The 26047-nt window shown below is 44.1% G+C and overlaps 3 protein-coding genes and 1 long non-coding RNA gene across 7 annotated transcripts in view; 2 read left to right on the top strand and 2 right to left on the bottom strand.

Moving 5' to 3' along the window:
- The window catches only part of LOC109915891 (zinc finger protein 585A-like), a 43106-nt gene continuing 17059 nt past the window's right edge, over positions 1–26047 (top strand). Inside the window, exons 1-2 of the mRNA XM_048619382.1 lie at positions 1–1326; positions 24188–24257. Of these exons, the coding sequence (XP_048475339.1) occupies positions 104–1326; positions 24188–24257 (1293 nt within the window). The 5' untranslated portion in view covers positions 1–103. The remainder of the gene's footprint in view (positions 1327–24187; positions 24258–26047) is intronic.
- Positions 6060–17692, bottom strand: LOC109915887 (gastrula zinc finger protein XlCGF26.1-like). The gene is made up of 5 exons (XM_048619313.1): positions 17602–17692; positions 16937–17042; positions 15060–15161; positions 13187–14048; positions 6060–8339 (listed from the first exon to the last, which is right to left on the bottom strand). Exons 3-5 carry the CDS (start codon positions 15082–15084, stop codon positions 7430–7432), a joined length of 1797 nt encoding a protein of 598 aa, XP_048475270.1. The 5' UTR covers positions 15085–15161; positions 16937–17042; positions 17602–17692; the 3' UTR covers positions 6060–7429.
- Positions 8964–12259, top strand: LOC125487558. Its single transcript, XR_007265954.1, has 2 exons — positions 8964–9302; positions 10053–12259. It is a non-coding gene; the product is annotated as an uncharacterized LOC125487558 (long non-coding RNA).
- Positions 18396–26047, bottom strand: part of LOC109915889 (gastrula zinc finger protein XlCGF57.1-like) — an 8188-nt gene continuing 536 nt past the window's right edge. For 2 of the 4 annotated variants that reach the window (XM_048619228.1, XM_048619226.1), the window contains exons 2-3: positions 24768–24882; positions 18396–20023 (exon numbers count right to left, since the gene is read on the bottom strand). In XM_048619228.1, coding sequence (XP_048475185.1) covers positions 18547–19914 — 1368 coding nt within the window. In that variant the 5' untranslated portion in view covers positions 19915–20023; positions 24768–24882 and the 3' untranslated portion in view covers positions 18396–18546. Of the gene's footprint in view, positions 20024–23062; positions 23193–24767; positions 24883–25375; positions 25926–26047 lie in introns of those variants that run through there. The other 2 variants (XM_048619227.1, XM_048619225.1) reach the window with 2 other exon arrangements.

Genomic DNA, 26047 nt, shown 5'->3' on the forward strand with positions numbered 1-26047 from the left:
TTAAACGAGTCATTTTGCATCTGGGAAACTGAGACCAAACATCACAGTGGATCTGATGGATTTACCCAACACATTGTAACCCGAATATCACCGGGTTTTGGACATGGAAGGAAAAAGTACCATTCTCAATGGGGAGAAACCGTACATGTGTTCTGTTTGTGGGCGAGGCTTCAGGCGATCATCTGACCTGTCAAGACACAAATGTGGTCAGACTGGGGTAAAATTGTGGAAGTGTGGGAACTGTGGGAAAGGATTCGATTACCCATCACAGCTGAAAAGGCATCAGCGCAGTCACAACGGGGAGAAGCCATGGAAATGTACAGACTGTGGGAAGGGATTCAATTACCCATCTGAGCTGGAAATTCATTGGCGCACTCACACTGGGGAGAAGCTGTTCACCTGCTCGCAATGTGGGAAACGATTGGCTCACTTACACAGTCTGCTGATACACCAGCGAGTTCACACGGGGGAGAGACCATTCAGCTGCTCTGAGTGTGGGAAGGGATTCACTACATCATCCCACCTGTTGACACACCAGCGAGTTCACACTGGAGAGACACCTTTTAAATGCCCCGATTGCGATAAATGTTATAAAAGCTCCGGAGAACTGATGTCCCATCAACGTGTTCACACGGATGAGAGACCGTTTAAGTGTTCTCACTGTGGGACAGGGTTCAAGCACTCGTCTCAACGCACTGTACACCAGCGAATTCACACTGGGGAGAGACCATTCAGCTGCTCTGAGTGTGGGAAGGGATTCACTCAATCATCTGACCTGCTGAAACACCAGCGGGTTCACACTGATGAGAAACCTTTTAACTGTCCGGACTGTGGGAAGTGTTTTAAAAGTCCTGGGGATCTGATGTCCCATCAACGTGTTCACACTGATGAAAGACCGTTCAAGTGCTCTCACTGTGGGACTGGGTTCAGACGATCATCTGACCTTATCGTACACCAGCGAGTTCACACTGGGGAGAGGCCATTTACTTGCTCCGAGTGTGGGAAAGGATTCGCTCAGTCATCCCACTTGCTGATACACCAGCGAGTTCACACTGACAAGAGACCTTTTGAGTGTCCCGAGTGCAGCAAGTGCTTTAAAAGTTCTGGGGAACTGATGACCCATCAACGTGTTCATACCGACAGCAGACCTTTTCAATGCCCAGACTGTGGGAAATGCTTTAAAAGTTCTGGGGAACTAATGTCCCATCAACGCATTCACACTGACGAGAGACCATTCAGGTGCTCTCACTGTGGAACTGGGTTCAAGCGATCATCTGACCTCAATGAACACCAGCGAATTCACGCTGGGGAAGCAACCAATCATCTGCTCTGAACAAAGTGATTCACTCAGTCATCCAACCTGCTGAGACACCAATCAGTTCACAAGTAACTACAGTGATTGGATTTTCCTATTAGTCACATTCAGGATTGAACTGTGTTAATGGGGTGTTTATGTTGATCTTAATAACCTCCACCGTACTTATGGTTGTGAACATTCTGGATAAAAGTCAAATAAATCAGCTTTCTGTTAACCAAAAAGTGTTTTGAGTCTTAATACCTCTAGCACAAGCTAGTTTTTTTTCCTCTGAGGAACAGTCCCCTGTTCCCTCATCCTCACCTCCAATGAACGTGTGAACAGCTCGTGGAGCTTCTCTGTCTCAATCTTTGTGACAATCTGATCACCTGTTTCCATCTGATCCCACTAGGCCAAACTGTCTCTGAAGATGCCCCTTGCCTAAGCCACAAACCCGCAATTGTCTTTAGTTTCTCTCCCTTCTCCCTTCTGAGCCAATTCTGTCTGAGAGACTCACCTCCTGCTTCATCAACCCTACCGTTACTTAAATTTTTGATTGCCCGACTTCTCCCTTATCTGCTGATATTGTGAACACTTGTCTCTCTTTAAGTATTGTCCTACTCTTCTTCAAACCTTCTCAATAAACAAACTGCTATAGGAAGGATGATTTGAAACTTGAAAGGATTCAGAAAAGATTTACAAGGATGTTGCCAGGGTTGGAGGGTTTGGGCTATTGGGAGAGGCTGTATAGGCTGGGGCTACGTTGGGGTGACCTTTATAGAGGTGTATAAAATGGTGAAGGGCATAGATAGATTGAATAGCCAAGCTCTATCTCCCAGGGTAGCAGAGTCCAAAACTGGAGGCCATAGGTTTAAGGTGAGAGGGGAAAGATTTAAAAGGGACCTAAGGGGCAACTTGTTCACACAGTGGGTGGTGTGTGTATGGAATGAGCTGCCAGAGGAAGTGGTAGAGGCTGGTACAATTACAACATTTAAAAGGCATCTGGATGGGTACATGGATAGGAAAGTGTAGGAGAAGGACTTCAGGTAGTCGCACAAATAAAGTGAGAGAGCACTTAGCCAAGTCTGTAGCTTTTATTCAAGCGGCAATTGATTACAGCAGGGAGAGAACAAGACACAATCTCACAGGACGGCCAGGCGTTCTCTAATCTAGTCAGACGATCCCTGATCTCTTGCACAGTCCATTGTTCATACTGTGGGAAAATACAGCCAATCAGGTACACTTCCCGTTTTTCAGAAGGAGAAGGTATCATATTACTATCCAGGCACTTGGGTCCCTTCTCCCATTTTTTCCCGTTTCCCTTTTGTTGAAAAATATATATATATAGATTCATACATATATCCCTTACTGACTATTTTGCTACATTCGTGCTATTTACTACATTCATGCTATTTCGGTTATGCAGTGTTTACACTATTTGTATTAACTTTTTCAATGCTAATACTTGCATTCGACATACTAGTATTACAGTAACAAAAACTTCAGCCATACAACTCCAGCCCAAAGTCCTGCAGCTTCTTATCATCACTCAGAGATTAGAACAAGGCCACACAGAGACATATGTTGTACAACTTTGCCTTTGCAACAGCTTCTGTCTGGTGTTGCAGCCCACAAATCGTGCAAGGCTGTTTAACACTGTTAAACACTGTATTTGGTTTTGCAATCCTCAGCAGAGAATAACAAGTTCTCCCCTCTCGAAGCCCTGACTATGTCCTAACCCGAAGCCCTGACTATGTCCTAACCCCAAGCCCTAAAAGTGCCTTGGCCCCCTTCAGAAGGGTTTAAAGGGATATGGGCGAAATGCTGGCAAATGGGACCAGATTCATCTAGGAAATCCGATTGGCGTGACCTTGCAAACTACTGCCCCACCTCCAACCTCCTTTTCCGCTCCAGCGTTGTGGGACATTTCATCAATTCCCAAATCCCAGTCCATCTTTCCCAGAACTCCACGTCTGAAATCGGGTTTCCAGCCCTGCCACAGTACTGAAACAGTTCGTGACAAGCTGCAAATGACATGCAGTTTGATTGAGGTAAACTACAACTACTCATCCGTCCGGCCCTGCCTGCAGCCTTGGACAGAGACAACCATATCGTTCTGCTCCAATGCCTCTCCACTATTGTCCAGCTGGGTGGGGCTGCTCTCTCCTGGTTCCATTCTTCTCTGTCTAATGAGAGCCAAAGATTCACTAACAATGTCTTCCCCTCACCCTTCCGCTGTTCCCTCTGGTGTCCTCAAAGGATACAGTCTTGGCCACCCCTTAATTCTAACTAACATGTCCCTATGACAGCATCATCTGAAAACAGTGTCTGTTGTCACATGGACTCTGACTGCTCCAACTCACCACCACCACATCTCCTTGACCCCTCTACTGCTGTCCACTGATCAGATTGCTTCTCTGATATCCAGCAGTGGATTATCTTCTGATTAAATATTTGTAGACTGAAGCCGTTGTTTTAATCCCCACACTCCCAACTCTATTCCTCCCTTTGGTAATTCACCTCTTGACTCTCCAAAGCCTGTCCAACGTCCTGAAGGCACAAGTCAGGAGTATAAAGGAATATTCCATATTTGCCTGAATGAGTGGATGGACGTTATGTTGAGGTTGTACAGGACATGGGTGAGGCCACTTCTGGAATACTGTGCCCACTTCTGGTCTCTGTGTTATAGGAAGGATATTATTAAACTGGAGAGGGTTCAGAAGAGTTTTGCCAAGACGTTGCTGGGAATGGAGGGTTTGAATTATAAAGAGAGGCTGGATAAGCTGGGACTTTTTTCACTGGAGCATAGGAGGTTGAGGGGTAATTGTTTTTGCAGAGTGTTTTGTGTGTGGAATGAACTTCCAGAGGAAGAAGAATGTTTAAAAGACATTTGGATAAGTACATGAATGAGAAATGTTTGGAGGGATATGGGCCAAATGCAGGCAGGTGGGACTAGTTTAGTTTGGGATTATAGTCAGCAATGGATTGGTTGGTCTGTTTCCATGCTCAATGACACTCTGCGTGCAGCTTGACACATTCAGGGCAAAGTAGCTTGCATGACTGGCACCACACTAATTCCATCACTCCACCACCAATGCTTAGCAGCAGCAGTGTACTACCTACACGATGCAATACAGAATTTCATTCACTGCTCCTTAGACAACGCCTTTCAAACCCAAGACCACTACTATCTAGAAGGACAAGGATGGCAGATACATGGGAATACCATCATTTGCAAGTTCCCCTCCAAGCCACTCACCATTCTGACTTAGAAAGATATTGCCATTCCTTCACTGTCACTGCATTAAAATCCTGGAATTCTCTCTCTAACAGTACTGTGGGTGTATCTACTGTCTGAAATAGAATGAGACTCTGCAGCATGATGTCATTCTGACCATCAGAGGAAATTCCAGTTCAGATTTCAGAGTCTTGCTGAGTTTCCAGTCACTGATGATTTAAATATTTCATAACAAAATAAATATTTCTCCACCCAATCCTGCCTGCTAATCTTCTCCTCTAATCCTCCATGTAAAGCGTTTACAAAAGACATCACTGTCAGAACAGAATAGAAATTCAGAACAATTCCAGTTTAGCTGAATTTCTTTTCTCCTTTCATTCTCCCACTCTGCTCATTGTCCCAGATTCAGTACCCGGTCTCCTGCTGATTAAGTTTATCTATCCAGATTCTATCTCTTCCTTTCCTTAAAGTGGTGAATCCAGCTGTGGGTCAATCCCACTCCTTCACATTAGCTCCATCAAACAAATGCAGTTCACAAAGTCAAGTCACCTTTAATCATTAGTGACTTTGAATTTCAATTCTCCTAAATCCAGTGGTTAGTTCAGAGCTTCCTTCTCCAAGGTTCTGTTCTAACAAGCTATCTCTGAGCTACATTTATATAGATTCACTCATTCATGATCTCATGAACAATAATACAAGCTGTCTCTATCTGAGTTATTTATACAGACTCACTCTCACTCAGTCGGTGATCACATCTCATGAACTACAACAGCAACTAATGAAGGCCCAAAAGTTTGCCAGAATCATTATGACATTGTACGTCAGATGACCAAACTCTTAAGCCAAAAAGATGGAGGATAAGCAGTATGTGAAAAGAGAAAATTGAAGTAGAAAGTTGGAGGGGGTTAGGGAGGAAATTCCAGGCAACTGAAGGCCCAACCACCAACGGTGGGGTAATTAAAATCAGAGATGAAACGCATTCGGTAATCATGTTCCATGTATGTGGACCTGATAATACACACTCGAGGCCCAACTGTAAACTCTGGGTCATAATTAATTGGAATCAGAGAGAAACAATTTCCGAGTAAATATTTTGTAAGATCTTTGTTTATTAATACTATAAATGTGAGGTCCAGTTGAGTCCTCCTGTGTAATCATGAGGAATAATTGTAACAACATTAAAATCGCTCAGGTTTTAGTGTTCCAATCAGAGTATGTTTTGAGATTTCAAAAGAAAAGAAATCAGAGATTCTGACTCTGCATGGCGTTTTCTCGAGAGGGTCTCTTTTATTCTGGTTATCATCCAATGCCTCCCTCCCTGTTCCCATGCAAAGTTCATATTAGCAATGCTCACTTCAATCATGTGACATTCTGTCAGTTAGCTCAGTTGGCTGGACAGCTGGTTTAGCATGCAGAGGGATGCCAACAGCATGGGTTCATTTCCCATCCTGGCTGAGGATACCATGAAGGACCCTCAGGTTAATCCACCACCAGTCATCTCTCTCTCTAATAGAGAGAGCAGTCCTATGGTTTGATTACCTTTACCTCTGTCAAGTCCCACCTGCCCCAGAGGTGTGCTGCAACATGTCCAAATAAGTTGATTAAATTATAAATAATAATCATACAGCATGAAACCAGAGAAAAAGTGAGCAAGTCTCAGGAAGTGAGAATGGACAAGAGCTGTTAGCAGTTCCAATCCATACATATTGTGTGTCAACATCTTTTTAAAAAGACTTAATAGTTTGCCAAACCCCCATGTGCACAATTCTTGGTGAGTTACATTTTCTAGCATAGAGTGTTCCTGTCACTTCAACCTGGTGCATCCTGTAAGGTTTTGGGTTGCTCAGATGTTTTTAATTTCTTTGTCTGGGTTTCAGAGTCCCTGAAAAGCCTATTTCAACTGTACCTGTGTGGGGCACAAACTGAGCTCGTGAGGCAGAGGGCAGTGCGCGAGGAGATGAAGGCAGTGTGTATTGTCTACTGCCTCAGGGATTGGTCGGGGAGAGGTGTTTACAGGGTGAGAAATGGGAGTGCTTTGAGTGGAGTTCCCATTTCTATGTCTCCTTTCTTCATCATCCCTCTCCTGGAGCAGCGTTACACCATTGCTCCCAGCTCACTGCACATCAGCTTGATAGAGATCAGTGGCGTGCTGTAAATCCATGGAGACAGTAAATGTCATCTGCTGTTTAAGGCAGCAGACATGTCCCGCATGGCCATGGTAACAACCTGCATGCACCTGTTCCATATAGCTTTGAAGTTCTGTGGAAGAAGTCACGTCCTTAATGACAGCATTTGGGATCTTGCCCAGCCTTATGGCCTTCCAGTCCCTCTCTAATTCTGAGCCTTTACTGTTCCTCACTCAAATCCTTCCACAATGGTGACCGTGCTTCCAAGGTCCCAAGCTCTGGAATTCCCTTCCTTTCCCTATATCTCTTCTCCTTCTAAGATAATTCTTAAACTCGACCTTCATAAACAAGCTTTTGACCATCCATGAAAATCCCATGTAGACTTTACTTTGTGAAATATTATGATAAACGCAAGTTGATTTTGTTCTGGCCTTACATTGAGAGAATCAAGAATCTCACAACAGTCATTTTCAGAGTTGGAACTTATACCTGCCATTTTACTTTCACTTAAGGAACAGCTCCAGTGTGAACCCAATCTCTCATTTTTTATAGCTTGTTTCCTGCATTCCCTATTTCTCTTCCAATCTCTAAACCCAGTTGTAAAGGAGCTTCTGTTCCATATCTGGGAGCTCTGAGCCATGGAAGAGAGCAGCCGAGACACTACTTCTTACCCACCTCAGGATTATTCACAGGTTCAGTACTGATGTGATTCATAAAAGCAATAAACAGCAAAGTCTAACTCCTACAGTCACTTGTGAACTCGCTGGTGCCTCAGTAGTTTGGATGACTGATAGAATCTTTCCCACATTTGGAGCAGGTAAACGGTGTCTCCACTCTGTGAATTCGCTGGTGTGCAGTGAGGTGAGATGAGCGCTTGAACCCAGTCCCGCAGTGAGAGCACCTGAACGGTCTTTCATCAGTGTGAACAAGTTGATGGGACATCAGTTCCCCAGAACTTTTATAACACTTCCCACAGTCTGGGCATTGGAAAGGTCTCTCCCCAGTGTGAACTCTTTTGTGCATCAGCAGGGAAGATGACTGAGTGAATCCTTTCCCACACTTGGGACAAGTGAACATTTTCTCCCTTGTGTGAGTTCTCTGGTGTCTCCGTAAGCTATAGAACTGGGTGAATCTCTTATCACACCCGGGGCAGGTGAATGGTTTCTCCTTTGTGCGAGTGCTCTGGTGTTTCTGTAAGCTGGATAAATGACTGAAACTCTCCTCACACTCAGAGCAGGTGAATGGTTTCTTCCCAGTGTGAGTTCTCTGGTGTGCATGTAATATGGATAAATAAGTAAATCCCTTCTCACACTCAGGACAAGTGAATGGTTTCTCCCCAGTGTGAGTTCTCTGGTCTGTAAGCAAGGTGGATAGCTGAGCAAAATTCTTCCCACATTGGTGGCAGGCAAATGGTTTCTCCCCAGTGTGAGTTCTCTGGTGTGCATGTAATGTGGATAAATAAGCAAATCCCTTCTCACACTCAGGACAGGTGAATGGTTTCTCCCCAGTGTGAGTTCTCTGGTGTGTACGCAAGGTGGATACCTGAGCAAAATTCTTTCCGCACTGGTGGCAGGCAAATGGTTTCTCCCCAGTGTGAGTTCTCTGGTGTTTTTGCAAGGTGGATAAATGAGAAAATCCCTTCCTACAGTCACTGCAGGTGAATGGCCTTTCCCCAGTGTGTCTACGCCGGTGACTTTCCAGCATAGACGGGAATCTGAATCCTTTCCCACAGTCCTTGCATTTGCACGATTTTTCCATGGGTGGAATGTGTCATTGCAGGTTGGATGATCCATTGAAGCTTCATGCAAAGGTTTCTCCCTGCTGTATTTTCAGATTGTGGAACTGGAACGAAGCTCTTCCTGCAGTCAATTCATTGGGCCACTCTAGCTCGCATGTCTCGGTACTTTTCCAGTCACACTGACGTTTGGAATCTTTTCCCCTCAGATAGCATGCAAATAATCAAAGGTGAATGATAGTCAGGTCCCAATGAATTGAGAGATTCAGTCAGATCTGGGTGCAGTGTTTGGTCAATTTTTTTCCATGTGTGGCCCTCCTTTTAATTCCCTGTGAAAGCAAGTTTACAAGATTGAGAACAGAGAATCCTGCTTTGCACTATACAATTTGTCCTCTGTTAGCTCCCCAACGCAGCAAATCCCTGTCCGATACCCTCTCCTTCCCTCTTACACAGGTTGGCTCCATTTCTGCAGACTCTGTCCGCCTAACTGTCAACTCAAGCAATAGGTCAATCATTTCCGCTTCCGGTCACATGCACCCTGGGCATAGGACTTCAATGCGCACGCGCAAACTCCAACCTAAGGAACATGGCTGCTCAACACGTCTCCCCCTCATGTTACCGGGAAGAGCCCCGGAGTTGTAGGACAAGGCTCCTGGAGATATTAATTCAGAACTAGCGGTATTACTGCAGCATCCCCCCCTCTTTCCCGATCGTCCGTTGCCTCTCACCGGGAGCACTGCGGCTGTATCTTCCCCCACCGCCGTCTCAGACGACACCCGTGCGATAGTGCTATACTGCGCATGTGTCCAGCTCTCCTGTTGTGGATAGTGGACTTTCACCGCCGCAGGGCCTGCTGGGTACAAGCGGCACCATTGGATTACACCTTTAGCTTCTAATTCTATTACCGTTGTAAGTACTGTAAAAAAGGAAAAGGAATAGGAATTGGCCGTTCAGCCCATCGATTCATTTCATCATTCAATCGGATCATGGCTGATCCAACATTCCTCACGTCCACTTTCCTACCATTTACAGGGGAGGCGATGGCCTAGTGGTATTATCGCTGGACTGTTAATCCAGAGACCCAGATAATGTTCTGGGGACGTGGTTCGAATCCCACCATGGAAGAAGGTGGAATTTGAATTCAATTAAAAAAAAATCTGGAATTAAGCATCGAATGATAATCATGAACGCACTGTTGATTGTTGTAAGAACCCATCTGGTTCACTAATGTCCTTTAGGGAAGGAAACTACTACCCTTACCTGGTCTGGCCTACATGTGACTCCAGTCACTGAACTGCCCTCTGGGCAATTAGGGATGGGCAATAAATGCTGTCTAGCCAGCGCCGCCCTCATCCTGTTAATAAATAAAAAAAATTCCCCTAGATTTTCCCTACTGATCAAGAATCTATTTCAGCCTTAAACATAGCTTTCTGTGGCAAGGAACTCCAATCCTCTGAGAGAAGAAATTCCTTATCTCAGTCTTAAAATGGCATCCCTTTCTTCTGAGACTACACCCTCCAAGGAAGTGAATTGGAAGCATTAACTCCGATTCTCTCTCCATGGATGCTGCCAGACTTGCTGAATTTCTCCAGCACTTTGTTTTATTTTAGGTCCTGATCATCTGCAATATTTCTCTTTTGTTACAATTTATAATTTCAGATGGGGAAGTTGATATAATCGCCTCAGTTCTGCTACAGCTTCCACACAGTGCATGCTCCTGCTCCCTGAGGGCCTCTGTGAATAACGGCAGCTCCAGATGAATACGAAGAGAAGGATGGAGCAGGAGCAGCTTGTACTCTGATCAACAGGAGTCCAGGGCTGAGCCCAGATCTTTCTCATTGGCTGAAGCTGTGCATCATTGGTAACACCATTTTCAGTTAAATCTGAGGAGAAACCTGGATCTTTCTATTTGTGGCTTTAAACACAGAAAACCCTACAGGGCTGGTGCAAGCATCTCAACATTTGTTACTGGAATGTGGGGACACATTGAAACAATGCACAAAAAAATTCAAACGCTGACTTAAAGCAATAATTGAGCAGAAAGGAAATGTCACTGGTTTCAATAAATGTACAGGCAGAAAGGTTAGAATGGGTTTGGGAAGGTTGATGATGTTAAAGTGCAAAATAAAAATCCACAGACCATGAATGAGAACTAATCTCATAATCTCCTGTGGTACATGTGCAGAGGGTTTCCTGAATCAAATTTAAAGAATTAATGTGAAGTATTTTCCTCATATAAGACCATAAGAAAAGTCAATAATAAATAGGAACATGAGAAGGCCATTTGGCTCCTCAAGCCTGCCCCAACATTCCTCATATTCACTGTCTGAGTTTTCCCTATAACCCTTGATTCCCCTACTGATCAAGAATCTATCCATCTGAGTGTTAAATATTTACAAGGCATTTGCCTGCACAACTTTCTGTGACAAGGAGTTCCAAAGACTCTCAACCATCTGAAAGAAGAAACTCCATCTCATTTCAGTCTTAAATTGGCAGTCTTTATTTCATGATTATGCCCTCAGGTCTTGTACTCTCCCATGAGGGGAAACATCCTCTCAGCATTCGCCCTGTCAAGCCCCTTAAGAATCCTGTATGTTTTAATGAGATCACCTCTCATTCTTCTAAATTCCAGCAAGTAGAGTCCCAACCTGTTTAGCTTTTGCTCACAAGACAATCTTTCCATACTCAGGAATGATCGCGGTGAACCTTCTCTGAACTACCTCCATGAAATGATATCTTTCCTTAAATAAGGGGATCAAAATTGCCCACAGTACTCCAGATATGGTCTCACCAGTACCTTGTACAGCAGCAGTAAGATGTCCGTACCATTATACTCCAACACCATTGAAATAAGGGCCAATATTCGATTAGGTTTGCTGATTACTTGCTGCACCCATGCGCTAGCTTTGCATTTTGTGTACAAGTATCCACAATTCCCTTTGTGTCACAGATTTGGGCAGTTTTTCTCCATCTAAATGATGCTCACTGGTCAATTATATTCAAAAACTCAGTGATCAAAACTTTGATTTTAAGATTTGTGTCAGGAGTCACAAAAGCATTTAATAATTTACAATTGATAATACTTTGTAGTACAGTTCATTAAATCTTTAAATTGATAGTAGGCTGCTCAAAGACACAATGAAATGATTAATTGTTGCATTTATTCCAAACTCAGGGTACAGTTAATAATGAGAAAGACAATTAAATCCTGGTATCAGTGAAACTTGAAAAGACTTGTGGTGCAGTGTTTGTGGCCAGAAAAAAACACTTTCCCCTGAGAGGTGTCATAACACGTTAAAACAGATTCATTAAAATAACTACTCCTTTAAGGCATCCTTAAAAACTATCCACAAAACAGGCAATTTGTGGAAACACACCGTAGGTCCATTAATAGCCCATGTTCTCCCCAGTTTTAGCATAGCAATGAGAATATGTTTTGGGATTTTGAAAGAGAAGAAATCATAGTTTCTGGTTTCTCTCTGGGGCACAGCACTTTCTTCAGAGATTCTTTTATGAGCCCCTCCCTGTGCCCAGACACAGTTCATGTGAGAAATGTTCAGTTCAATTAATCACGTGATGTCCTGTGTATTTTATACTTGTCCTGTTTTCCTCTTATCACAAGGCTGTTGCTGGTATCGGTGTATGAGCTTTCACAAACAGTTTCATTTTAAAAAATCTTACAGCTGCAGTAGACTTGAGAAAACCGGACAACATAAGAACTTGCAGCATGAGTAGACAGTTTGCTGCCTCAAGCCGGCTCCTCCATTTAATATGATTCTGGCTGATCTCACCTTGGATTCAACTCCACTTTCCTGCCTGCTCTCCATAATCTTTCAACCCATTACTAATTAAAAACCTGTCTATCACCTCCTTGAATTTATTCAATGTCCAGCATCCACTGCACTCTGGGGGAGTGAATTCCACAGATTCTAGACCCATTGAGAGAAGTAATTTCACCTCATCTCTGTTTTAAATCTGCTACCCCCTACCTTAAAACTATGAGCTCTCATTCTAGATAGTCAGACAGAGGAAACATCCTGTCTATGTCGACTTTGTCAATCCGCTTGAGCATCTTATATATGTCAAATTGATCTCCTCTCATTATTCTAAGCCACGAGAGTACAGGCTTAAACTACTTGTTCTCACTTCACAAGACAAACCCCTCCTGTCTGGAATCAATTTAGTGAATCAGTCGACCTCCTCTGAACTGCCTCCAATTCAACTACATCCCTTCTCAGGTAATGGGATCAAAATTGTACCTGAAGCAACTCCTGGAGTTAAACTTCCAGACACTTGATCTTGGCACCTTCTTACTATATTACATCCTATTTCCTATATTTTCCCACGGCAACATACAACAAAATTGAGTTTCTCATGAAATTTGATGTCAGCAATGAATCATCAAATTAAATGTGGATACAACAATCATACGGGACTGGGGTTTAAGGAGAGAAAGACAGAGAATCTAGAATTTGTTGGAAGGGAGGGATACAGCAGAGGCAGCTGATTAGACAGTTTCAGTCTCAGTGACAAAGAAGCTCCATGAGCTCCTCAGGTAAGGAAGGAGAAGACAGGGGAGAGGGAATGCCCTTCTAAAGTAACTAACTTGTTTTAAAGATATTAAAATGACTCTGCATGGTGTGTTTAACAAAAAATTGATGGATTTGACTTTTATCCAGAATATTAACACCTATAACAGTGTTTGAAATGATTGACATCAACAGAAACAGACCCCAATGAACAAGGTTCAGTCCTGGATGTAATTAACAGCAAAATCCAATCACTGTAATTACTTGTGAATTCGCTTGTGTCTCAGTAGGTGGGACGATTGAGTGAATCCCTTCCCACACTCAGAGCAAGTGAATGGTCTCTCCCCAGTGTGAACTCGCTGGTGTACAGAGAGTTGAGATGATTGTCTAAATGCAAATCCACAGTGGGAGCACTTGAAAGGTCTCTCGTCTGTGTGAACACGTTGGTGGGACATCAGTTCCCGAGAACTTTTGTAGCACTTTTTGCATTCCTGGCATCTGAATGCTCTCTCGTCACTGTGAACTTGTCGGTGTGTTAGTAGGTGGGATGACCGAGTGAATCCCTTCCCACACTCAGTACAAGTGAATGGTCTTTCCCCAGTGTGAGTGCGCTGGTGGACACTAAATTCAGATGAACGCTTGAACCTAGTCCCACAGTGAGAGCACCTGAATGGTCTCTCCTCAGTGTGAACAAGTTGATGGGACATCAGGTCCCCTGGACTTTTGTAGCACTTTCCACAGTCAGGACATTTAAAAGGTCTCTCATCAGTGTGAACTCGCTGGTGATTCAGTAGGTTAGACGAATTGTTGAAACCTTTCCCACACTCACAGCAGGTGAATGGTCTCTCCCCAGTGTGAATGCGCCGATGCCTTTCCAATTCAGATGGGGATCGGAATCCCTTTCCACAGTCTCCACATTCCCACCGTTTCTCCCCGGTGTGACACCGTCTGTGTCTCGATAGGTCACAAGATCGGCTGAAACGTCGCTCGCACACAGGACACGTATATGGTTTCTCCAAACTGTGAATGGTGCTTTTTCTTTCCATGTTCAGAGTCCGAATGATATTGGATCCCGACATCATGATGGTTTCGTTTCCCCGACTGAAAATCTTCCCTTTCAAACAACCTATTTAATACAGTTGATTCAGAAAAAAAACGGGAGTGAGAAAGCCCACAAAAACACAAAGGCACTTGGTGAAATTGACCTGAGTGGAGATGGTGATTTGAGGGGCTTGTACTGGGAAAAAGTGACTACAAAAACTGTTGGTCATCATAAAAACCCAACTGGTTTCCGAATGTTCATCTAAGTACTGGGAAAACTGAAGCCATGGCTTTGATTCCTTGCTCTTACCTCCACTCCATCACCACCAACTCAATCCCAATCTCTGCCAACTGTCCAAACTGTTCACAATCAAGGTGAAATATATCACCCCAAGATGAGCTTCCAACCACACATTCCTGTCATCACCAAGACCACTTATTTTCACCTCAATAACATCACCCAACTCCACCCTAGTCTCAGCTCACCTGCTGCTGAAACTCTCATCCATTCATTTGTTACCTCTAGATTTAACTATCTCAATACACTCCTGGCCACCCTCCCACATTCAAATTCTCTTGGAATCTTGAAGTCATCTAAAACTTTGTTACCTGTGTGCTTACTTCCACCAAGTGTTGTTCATTCATGTCTGCTCACTGGCCTACAAATCCTCTTGGCTAAGAAGTTCCAAAAATTAGACATCCTCATTCTGATATCCAAATCCCTTGATGGCCTCTCCTTACTTCCATATTGTCGTCAGGCATCACAACTCTCCAAGATAGATCTGGCGTTCTGGGTAGTCCTGATTTTAATTGCTCCACATTTGCTGCTCTTCTCTCAGTTTCGTAAACCTGAGGTTCTGGAATATCTTCCGGAACCTCTCCACCTCATGTTCTCCTCTGAGGTAATCCTTACAATTGACCTCTTTCAATAACCGTTAAGTCTCCTTCCCAAATATCTCCTTACGTGTATGATTCTGAAATGTTGTTTTATTACATTTCCACAAAATGCCTTATTTTTTAAAAGAATGCAGGTTGCAAATACAAAAATATATATGCTGCTCCATCATTGATGGGTGGATAACCTGTAACTCCTTACCTTGCTGTGGGAGCACCTTCATCATATGGACTGCAGCGGTTCAAGAAGGCCAAACATTATCTTCATCACAAGCAACTGGGGATTGGCAATATTGGCTCATATCTGTGGAGAGGGAAACAGTGTTGATGTTTCAAGATGTGCAAAATGAATTATCAGAATTAAAATAGTGCAAAATTTGATGGTTAATATAAGGTTAGAAGTGGAAGAGAATTAGATTACAGGGTAGGATAAACAATTTTTTACTGTGAAAGATTCCGTGGGAAGATAAAGCTGGTAAGTCAATCGCATGTAGTCAGGGATGGTCAGCAGTGGAACCTCTTTTAGACATGGTTTGGCAAAGTAAAAGCTAAATACCATACCTGGCTAAAACCATTATTATTGACACAGGAAGTTAGACAATGGCAGAGAGGTAATCAAAGAGGGCAGAGGTGAAACAGAACAACGGATGGACATGGATTCTGATCCATAATAAAACAACCACAACAATCTCAGAGCAGTGAACCTCTTAGAGGTAACAGAAAAGCTCAAAATTGCAAGACATGCTAAAATCACAAGAATAACATATCCTTATGAGATAAATTAAAAACATCTATGTAGAAACTCTTCTGGTAACAAAACCCTGTTACATTCTAAGAGCAACGTATGCTTACCAACCTGATTCCCCGTCTCAGAATTGATCTCATTTGACAATTTCACTTTGGAAACTGCTGGCTCTGACTGGATTGCAAAGTCCTCAAAAATCCAGCAACTTCACCCCTCTACTACAAAAGAGCTCTTATTTGCTCCATCTGTGTTGAATACCTTGGTTCTAAGACCAACACCTATCATAAGCTAATAGCAAAAATACTGCAGCTGGTAGAAATCTGAAATTATACAACCAAATACTGGAAGGATTCAGCAGTTCAGGGAGCTTCTGTGGAAAGAGCAAAGGAGTTCACATTTTAGGCTGTGAAGAATGAATTACAGGGAACAAAAATTGTGCAGAATTTGATGGTCAGTATAAGCTCAGAAGCAGAAGCAAATTGGACAATAATCCACAAACAACAAGTCCTGACTGTGAAAGACAATGTGGGAAAATAAAGCTGGTAAATCTGTCACACATAATCAGGGGATAGGCAATGGTAGGAACTTAATTTTTACATATTCAGCAGAAGGAACAGCAGAATACTAAACATGGCCAAAAATACACTGATTATTAGAGCCAGAGGAAGTTAGACATTGACAGAGGTGATTGGTGAGACAGAGCAATGGATTGACATGGACTCAGATCCACAGTAAAAGAGCTACACCAGTCCCAGAGACTCAAACTCTCTGACATAACAAAACACAGCACAAAAAGATGGAAATTGTCATTGAAACTCAAAAACAATTTGATTGTTTTCCATTTCAAAAACTCCTGCAAAAGCCAGCATGTCAAAAGATATCAGGAGCACTGGAGTCAGAGAAAATTATCATTTGAGGGGGTGGGGGCAACAGTGGGTGATATCACCATGCAATTGTCACGGCGGGATGACATCCCACAAAGGAACACACAGCATCTGGGTCTATACAAACCAGAGATCAACACACATTGTGAAGGATGTGAGCGTGCCTGAGAGTGATAGGGCAGAGGAGATCTACCAGAATGGTTTGAGGAATAAGGAATTTTAGTTGCAAAATGTGGTTAGAGAGATTGTGGTTTACGGGAGATTTCAGTGAGGTGTCCAGTTTATGTTGGGTTTAGAAAACCTCTATCGGGAAATGATCTTCTCATCAGGCCATCATAAAAGAATCACAGGGAACAAACAGACTTAAGATTTCAGAAAAAAACCCGTAGGTAGGATTTGAGGCAAAAATATTATGTAGTAAGCAGTAATGACCTGGATCTCAATGCTTACATTCAGATGCCAATAACATTTCACATACTGATGAATCGAAGGGCACTGTCAAATTTTAATGAGATGTCTGGTTTCAGTTTCTTGACTGTAAATCTTCTTCTAATATCTGTAAAAGACGTTTAGAAAACATATCAACGTCAGCCCAGGAAGACTGCACATTGTCCCTCATCGTGGTCACCATCCCCCACTTCGAGGATGACATGAGCTCAGGGTCGTGAGCTGATGCATTGGATCCTTCATGAGGCTAAACAGAGATGCAGATCTTTGGACACTTGTGCCAGGTGTCCGAGAGGTAGTGGGTTACAGAGAGCAGGATTTGTTTTCTTTCCTTCTGTGCCACTGCTCTGCCTCATCAATAAGACACTGGTTGTGAAAGGCTAAGGGCTTTGTCTGCATTCTAAACAAACTCCTCTCAGTCATACCAAACATTGCCCCTCACCCTACAAAGATGGCGGACACCCGTGGCTCAATGACCCTAATAAAGATGGCGGCCGTCCCCGGGCGTCTGTGACTGGCAGGAAGCCGGGGCCGATCGTCCATTTTGTTGCCAACGGGGACCGGGAGGATCTCATTTGGCCTTTGACGCTGAATACAAAGTCTGTGCAAAGCCTCTTCACGCATCCACTGCTCGGTTCATTGCTCCCTCCGATCCGCCTGATTCTCACCGTTTGAGGATCTGAGACACAACGGACGGAACACCGATGGCCTGGAGGAAGATGGTGACTACGCATGCGCTTTACGAAACGGGTCTTCAGGTCACACTGCGCATACTCCAATTCACAATAGGGCCCGCTTGATTGACGGCAGCTCCGAACCAATACGTAAGAGGGGGGGCGGGCCTGGAAGACCGAGCTGGTGAGGTTGGTCCTCCAAGGAATGAATTAGAATTAGCTTTTATTGTCACATGGGCGTGAACGAAGTATTTGGCTGATCCCAAAGCTCGCTCATCGCTGGAGAGTCTGCCTCAAAGAGAACGTGATTCGAGACAAACTCCCGCAGGAAACTGGGCCATTGGGTTTGTGGATCTAGGCAGGAGATGTGTGGCTACAGCAAGCATATCAACGTTTGTTACTGAAATGGATTAACTCAGGAACGACAGCAGCAATTATCTGAGGGAATCACAAACTATAGTGAGAAAGGACATCCAGTGCCTGGTTTTGGAAGCTGGGGTAAGTTGAGTAATCAGCAGAACTGCTCAGAGGCCACAAAGTGAGATGGGGAGAAAACAGAGAAAAATATGACAGGCAGTCTCACAAATGGAGCAAACTTTAAAGAGACAGTTTTTCCCCAGTGGGCGAGCAGAAGAGAGGGAAGAAAGTGATCGGATTGCTTAGTGACAAAGCAGCTATATGACATCATTACACTTGTTGAAAATTTGGATGGAGGAGGCAAGGAGAAGGGAAAACTCTTCACTAGGGATCCAACGTTAATCAAAGATATTAAAAAAGACAACATAGTGTGAATTTAAAACTAAGTTACTTTATTCAACCTTTATCCATGATATTAACCCCTTTAAATGCACTGGGGTTTACTAACATCAATGGAAATGTACCCAAGTGAACGTGACACAGGCCTGGATGTGATTAACAGCAAAATCCAATGACTACAGTTCACTTATGACTTTTCTGATGTTTCAGCAGGGCAGATGATCGAGTGAATCCCTTCCCACAATCTGAGCAGGTGAATGGCCTCTCCCCAGTGTGAACCCGCTGGTGTCTCAACAGACTGCATAACTGAGTGAATGTCATACCACACTCTGAGCATGTGTAAGGCCTTTCCCCAGTGTGAACCCGCCGGTGAATCACCAGAGTAGATGACCGACTGAATCCCTTCCCACACTCAGTGCAGATGAACGGCTTCTCACCAGTGTGAGTACTCCGATGTTTCACCAGGCTGGCTAACTCAGTGAATCCCCTCCCGCACTCAGAACACATGAATGGTCTCTCCCCAGTGTGAATACGCTGGTGTATCACCAGGGTGGATGAGGAAGTGAAATCCTTCCCGCAGTCTGAGCAGGTGAATGGCCTCTCCCCAGTGTGAACTCGCTGATGTACTGTGAGGTCAGATGATCGTTTGAACCCAGTGCCACAATGAGAACACCTGAATGGTCTCTCGTCAGTGTGAACAAGCTGGTGGGACATCAGTTCCCCAGAACTTTTGTAGCACTTTCCACAATCTGGGCACTGAAATGGTCTCTCATCAGTATGAAGCCGCTGGTGTATCAACAGCTTGGATGACTGAGCGAATCCCTTCCCACACAATGAGCAGACGAACGGCCTCTCCCCAGTGTGAAGTCTTTGGTGTGCGAGCAGGGTGGATGACTGAGCGAATCTCTTCCCACAATCAGAGCAGGTGAACGGTCTTTCCCCGGTGTGAACCCGCTGGTGTCTCAGCAGGTGGGACGACTGGGCAAATCCCTTCCCACACTGGGAGCAGGTGAATGGTTTCTGGCCAGTGTGAACTCGCTGGTGTCTCAGTAGATGAGACGTTCGCGTGAATCCCTTCCCACACTCTGAGCAGCTGAATGGCCTCTCCCCAGTGTGAACTAACTCGTGTGCAGTGAGGTCAGATGACGACTTGAAGCCAGCCCCACAATGAGAACACCCAAACGGTCTCTCATCAGCGTGAACACTTTGGTGGAAAATCAGGTCCCAAGAACTTGCGAAGCATTTGCTACAGTCTGGACATTTAAATGGTCCCTCGTCAGTGTGAGCACATTGATGTGTCTGCAAGGTGGAAGAGGAAGTGAATCCCTTTCCACACTTGGAACAGATTAGCAGTCCCTCCCCAACATGACTACGTCGATGTCTTTCCAGCTCAGACTGGGATCTAAATCCAATCTCACAATCCCTACATTGTTTCTCCCTACTGTAACTGCATTTATGTTCAAACAGGTCAGATGATCGGCTGAAGCCTTGATCACATACAGAACACATGAACAGTTTCTCCTCACTGTCAACAGTACTTTTGCCCTCCATGTTCAGTATCCATTGAGGTCCAGGTTACGGTAAATTGGGCAACTTCAGCAGATCCTGACGTGACGCTTGCTTTTAGCTTCCCGATTGCTAATTCTATCCTTCTAATGCCCTGTGAAATTGATTTAGAACAGAAGAAAAACAGGGAGCATGAGACAATCTAGAAAAACAAAGGCAAGTTGTGAAACTGAAGCTGAACGAAAATGGTAACTTGCAAGGTCAGCACTGGGAAACAGTGATCACAAAAGCTCCCGGATTGTCACAAAAGGCCAACCAGTTCACTAACTGTCTTCCGGGGAAGGGAATCAGTCGCTTGGAGAGCACTGACAAAAGATGACTGGGAAGTGAGCAAGTGTGAGAGGCAGATTTTATATTATCTACTATCCAACTACAAGATTGATTGATTCTCCCAAGCCCTCAACCTCCAGTACCTCAAAAGGACTAGGTATATGTAAATTCCATCACCTCCCAGTCAAAGTCCATCCTGACTCGTCTAAAATCCAAAAATGGATGAGCAGAATTCCATCAATTTAAATTTGAGAAGACCGTAGCCAATGCCTTCAGTCCCGCTATGAACTCCACTCCATCACCACTGACACTCTCTCTCTCTCACCCCCACCAGCAACTGTCTGATGTTGAACTAGACTGTTCACAACCATGTTGAAATATTTCACCCCTCGATGAGCTTCCACCCACATCCCAAATTTCATCAAGACTGCCTATTTCCACCTCAGTAACAACGCCCTCATCTGACCTAGTCTCAGCTGATTGCTGCTGAAGCTCTCATTCCTTCTTTTGTTACCTCAAGATTAACTATCCAACAGACTCCCAGCCAGCCTCCCACATTAAACCTTCCTGTAACCTCAAGGCCATCCAGAGCTCTACTGTCCACATACTGACTCACACCAATCACCCTGTGCTCACTGACCCACAAAGGCTCCATCTTAAGAATCAGTGAAATATTTAAATTCTCATCCCTAATTTTCAAACTCCTACCCATCTCTAATCTCCTCAACACCCATATCTTTGTTTCTCTTTTTCTGTCCTCCTGAATATTACAGATTTTAACTGCTCCAACGTTGGTGGCTATATCTTTGGTTGCTGAGGCCAACAGCTCTGGAATTTGTTTTGATACAGTGTGGAACTGGAGGAACACAGCAGTTCCTCCAGCTCCACACCATATCGACTCTGACTCCAGCATCTGCAGTTCTTGCTATCTCCCTAAAACACTCTGCCTCTTAACCTCTTTGAAACCCCTGTCTTTGTCTCACCTTTTTGCCTGGCCCCAATATCTCCATTTATGGCACTGTGTCAAACGTTGCTCTATAATATTTCTGTGAAACACCTTGGAATATTCTATTCTATGGATGCTGCGATTAAAGAACAAATTGTTGTTGTTAACAACTCAGACAGGTCGTTGCTTCATCATCGCTGGGTGATGAACTTGTAACTCTATCTAACAGCACAATGGCAATATCTTCATACAGGCCCAACAGTTCAAGAAAGTCATAAATGTTACCTCTTCCACAGACCACTGTGGATTGGCAATTTCTGCAGGTATCTTTTGAATTTCATAGAATCAGAACCGCATTTGGTCTATCAGATCCGCACCAACCTTCCTACACTAGCCTTTTAACCCTGCATTGCCCATGGCTAATCCACCTAGCCTGCACATCCCTGGACACTACGGGCAATTATCTTGGCCAATCCACTTAACCTATACATCTTTGGACTGTGGGAGGAAACCAAGCAGGCTTGGGTAGAACGCGCAAACTCCACACCGACAGTCATGCAAGGGTGGAATTGAACCTGGGCCCCCGAGTCTGTGAGGCAGCAGTACTAACCACTGAGCCAACATGCAACTGTCATCTGTGAAACAATTTCATGATGTGCAGAATTATTCGGAATAAAAAAAAATGAAGAATGTGGCTAATATGGGCTTAGAAGTGAAAGAGGAACAGGGTCTAGTGCAGAAAAACAAATCCTGACTGTGAAAGATTCTGTGGGAAGATAAAGCTAGTTACTCAACAATGACGTTCAGTGGTTGGCTGGCATTGGAAAGTCTTTTGGGCACAGTTGGGCAAATAGCTAAATACGGGCCTGACTAAAACTATTATTGACAGGGAAAGTTAAGACAATGGCAGATAGATGATCAAGGAGGGCAGAAATGAAACAATGCAATGGATGGCCATGTATTAGATCAACAGTAAAGGAGCCACATCAGCAGCCGAACCATGGAAACACTTATAACAGCAAGATTGTCTCAACAGTACAGAATTTAAACATCATCCCTTGATATTCAATGTTAGCATTGAATTCTCACTCTCAACTTGCTGGGGGTTACCATTGACCAGAGATGGATAAGCCCTAGAAGTGGGTAGAGGAGCAGGTCAGACGTTAGAAATCCTGCAGTGAAAACCTCACCGACTCCCTAAAGTCTGTCCACATCTGCAAGGCACAAGCCAGAGGTGTAATGGAATACTCCCCACTTGCCTGGAAGAGTGCAGCTCCAACAACCCTCAAAAAGCTTGACATTATGCAGAACAAGGCAGCATGCTTAATTGGCATCACATCCACAAACTCCATTGCCACTGCTCAGGAGCGACAGTGTGTATCATCTGCAAGAAACACTGCAAAAATTCACCAAGACTTCTGAGACAGCACCTCTCAAATGCATCCTTGGGTCCTGATAGACCCTAGGTTGGAGCCTTCAAGCACACCATTTTCCAAATTCACAACCACTTCCATCTCGAAAGTCAAAGGCAGCAGACACATGGGAACATAAACACCCAAAAATTTACCTCCAAGACGCTCACCGTCCCAACTTGGAAAAATACCAATGTTCCTTCAGCATTACGGAGTCAAAACCTGGGAAAAGCCTCCTGAATGGCATTGTAGGTCTACTTACAGTGCACACACACTGCAGCAGTTCAAGAAGGCAGCTCCCAACCACCAAGGGCAACTATGGATGGGTAATAAATGCTAGGCCAGGCAGAAACATATAGATGGCCCTAATAGAGAAGGGGCAAAACGTGACATCCTCTTGGGAAATAATGCACCCAAGTGACTCCAGCGTAAGCAAAGTACTTTTGGACCAGTGACCGTAATTCCATTAGTTTTAAGCAGTTTAAAAGCTGTAAGCAGGACTTACACAGTTAATGGTAGGGCCCTGGGAAATGTTGTCAGAGACATAGGAGTGCAGGTATATAGTTCCTTCAAAGTGGCATCACAGATGGGGTGGTGGTGGTGGTGGTGGTGGTGTTTGGCACACTTGACGTCATCTGCCAGAGCATTCAGTACGTGAGTTAGGACATCATGTTACAGTAATACAAGACATTGTTAAGGCCACGTTTTGAATACTGCGTACAATTCTGGTCACCCTGACATAGAAAGGATGTTATTAAACTGGAAAGGGTGCAAAAAAGATTTATAGGGATATTACCAAGAGTGGAAGATTTGAAATATAAGGAGAGGCTGGATAGACTGCGACTTTTTTTCCTTGGAGCGTAAGAGGCTGAGGGGCGACCTACAGAAGTTTATAAAATCATGTCGGGCATACATAAGGTGAATAGCCAAGGTCTTTTCCCCAGCGGAGGACAGTCTATAAGTATAAGGTGAGAGGCGGAAAAAGTTTGAAAAAGGAACAGAGGGACAACCTTTTCTCACCAAGGGTGGTCCATGTATGGAACAAGCTGCCAGAGGAAGTGGAAGAGGTGGATGCAATTACAACATTTGGACAGGTACGTGGATAGGAAAGGTTTTAAGGGACGTGGGCCGACTAGATCAGTTTAGGATACCTGGTCGGCATAGACAAGTTGGGCCAAAGGTTCTGTTTCCGTACTGTGTGCCTATACGACACCCACATCCTATGAGTGACGGGAGACAATCAGATAAACATTATGGTGCAGAAGGTTGTTCTCCAGCTGACTATGGCTGCTCTGAATTTTTGACAAAAATAATCACTCATCTTCCATCTAAGGCCAGTCAGAAAAATTTCAGTTGAAGGAATCCCCTAAGAGCATAACAACACACAAGGGAACACGGGGCACCTGTGTCTTTGCACACCAGTGATCAACATGCATTATGAAAGATGGGAGGATCTGAGGGAGGATGCAGAGGAGATTTACTGGACTAGTTCAAGGGATGAGGAACTTTAGTTGCAAGGTTGAGGAGATTTTCATTTTTCGTTCATAGTATGGAGCCATCACTGGCTGAACGAACATTTAATGCTCATCCATAATTTCCTTCTCAAACTGCTGCATTCTTTGGTTGGTAGGTACATCCATTGTGCAAGCAGTGAATTCCAGGATTTTGGCTGTGACAGTGAAGGAATGGCTGTGATACAGGTAAGAGTCAAGACTGTGCGTGACTTGGAGGGAAACCTGCAGATGATGATTCTCTCACGCCTTTGTTGTTCTCAGTAGTAGAAGTCATAGGTTTGGAGCTGGGGCAAGTTACTGCAGTGCATCTTGTGGATGGTACACCCTACTGCCACTGTGCATCAGTGGATGCCAGATGAAAAGAAAAATTCAAACAAACTGCTCGACCCTGGATGGTATCAGTTTTCTAAAACCCTATGTTGAGACCTGCACCCATTCAGTTAAATGGAGAGTACCTCATCACACGTCTGAACTGTGCTTTGTAAATGCTGTGCAGGCACTGGGGAATCAGAAGGTTGGAGAAAAGGATTTTCTCCTTGCAGCAAAGGATATTGAGGGGAGATTTGATAGAAGTGCTGCTAAAAGTGTTAAATAAGGTAGAAAGAAGTTTTCCCATTAGCTGATGGTAAAAGGATTATGGGACAGATTATTGGAGGAGATTCAAAGAAGAAATTTTATGCAGTGAGTGGTAATTACCTGGAACCGGACATTTAGAGCAAAAAGCTTCCAATACTGCAGTGCTGATGATTAGTTGATTTGGTCGCGTGATGCTTGATTCAAGATTCCTGTTTGCAAATCCTTTTGTAACATCCTGTAAGTGTAGCATAAAAAAAAAATCTCCTTCAGTCAGTCCAGGATAGAAAAATCAGAAGTGCTAAATATTTCTCTTGGTTTGATAAAACAAGAGCTGTGGATGGAGGAGATCTAAAACAAGCAAAAACAGAAATTTCTGGAAGAAACTCAGCAGGTACAGCAGGATGTTTTCTCTCCACAGATGCTGCCATACCTGCTGAGTTTCTACAGAAATTTCTGTTTTTGTGTGCCTCTTGGTTTGAGTTTGCTGTTTGTAATTTCTCCCAGTCTAATTGCTTGTCAAAGGAGTTTCCAAAATCCATCACTGTCACTCCAGGATAGAAATTAACAATATTCCCTCCGCCTGACCAGTATTACCATACATGCTCATCCAACTCTGTACTATTCCCACTTTCTCCCCATTTCCTTTAGCCCCTTTTCTGTGACAGAATTCCACAGGATCAGCACACACTGTGCGAAGAAACTTCTCATCTCAATCTTAGGTGCCCTACCAGTATGCTTAGACTGTGACTCCTGGGTTTGCAAGGTCCATGCAACTTGACAAAATTGTTACAGTGCAGAAAATGGCCATTTGGTCAATCATGTCCACACCCCTTTTATTTCCTAGTGACAATCTCCCACCTTTTCCATTCAAACAATCATCAATGCCCTCTTGAATACTTCAATTGAACCTGCCTTCACACATTTCCAGGCAATGCATTCCAAAACCTAACAAGTACTTCACACCTCCCTTGCATCTTTTGCACATCACATTTATTTTTCTTTAACGAACAGGCAAAAGGCTGTTCCCATCGCCTGTTCATGATTCTGAAAAATTCAAGTCTCTTCTTAGTCCCCCTTCTTTCCAGAGAGAACAGGTCCAACTTCTTCAATTTATCCTCACAACCGAAGTATCTCATTTCTGGGACCATCCTTGCAAATCATTTCTACACCCAATACACAAGATTCACAGTTTCCTGGGCAGCAATCTTCTCCGAGTCATTCCAAATAATATCTTTAACATAGCAGATATGAGTGTGCATGAAAGATGCACCATCCCTCCTTCCCATCTTCCACCTCCCTCTTTGCACCCCCACCCCAACCTCTGTCTACCCTACCCGCCCCACCTTCCCCTTTCCCCCCCCCCCCCCCCCCCACCCCCCCCCCCTCTCCCTACCTCCCCC

The sequence above is a fragment of the Rhincodon typus genome, chromosome 42 (genome assembly GCF_021869965.1).
Source record: "Rhincodon typus isolate 14 chromosome 42, sRhiTyp1.1, whole genome shotgun sequence".
Lineage (NCBI taxonomy): Eukaryota > Metazoa > Chordata > Chondrichthyes > Orectolobiformes > Rhincodontidae > Rhincodon > Rhincodon typus.

What these genes read in the sequence shown, in the direction of transcription:
- LOC109915887 (XM_048619313.1), bottom strand. Translation starts at nt 15,084, where the DNA reads ATGATGAAGGTGCTCCCACAGCAAG. An exon ending in GAAGGTGCTCCCACAGCAAG is followed by an intron (nt 14,049 to 15,059) that starts GTAAGGAGTTAC and finishes TGTATTAAATAG; the next exon opens with GTTGTTTGAAAGGGAAGATT. An exon ending in AGACACAAGCGAATTCACAA is followed by an intron (nt 8,340 to 13,186) that starts GTAATTACAGTG and finishes TCACCGGCGTAG; the next exon opens with ACACACTGGGGAAAGGCCAT.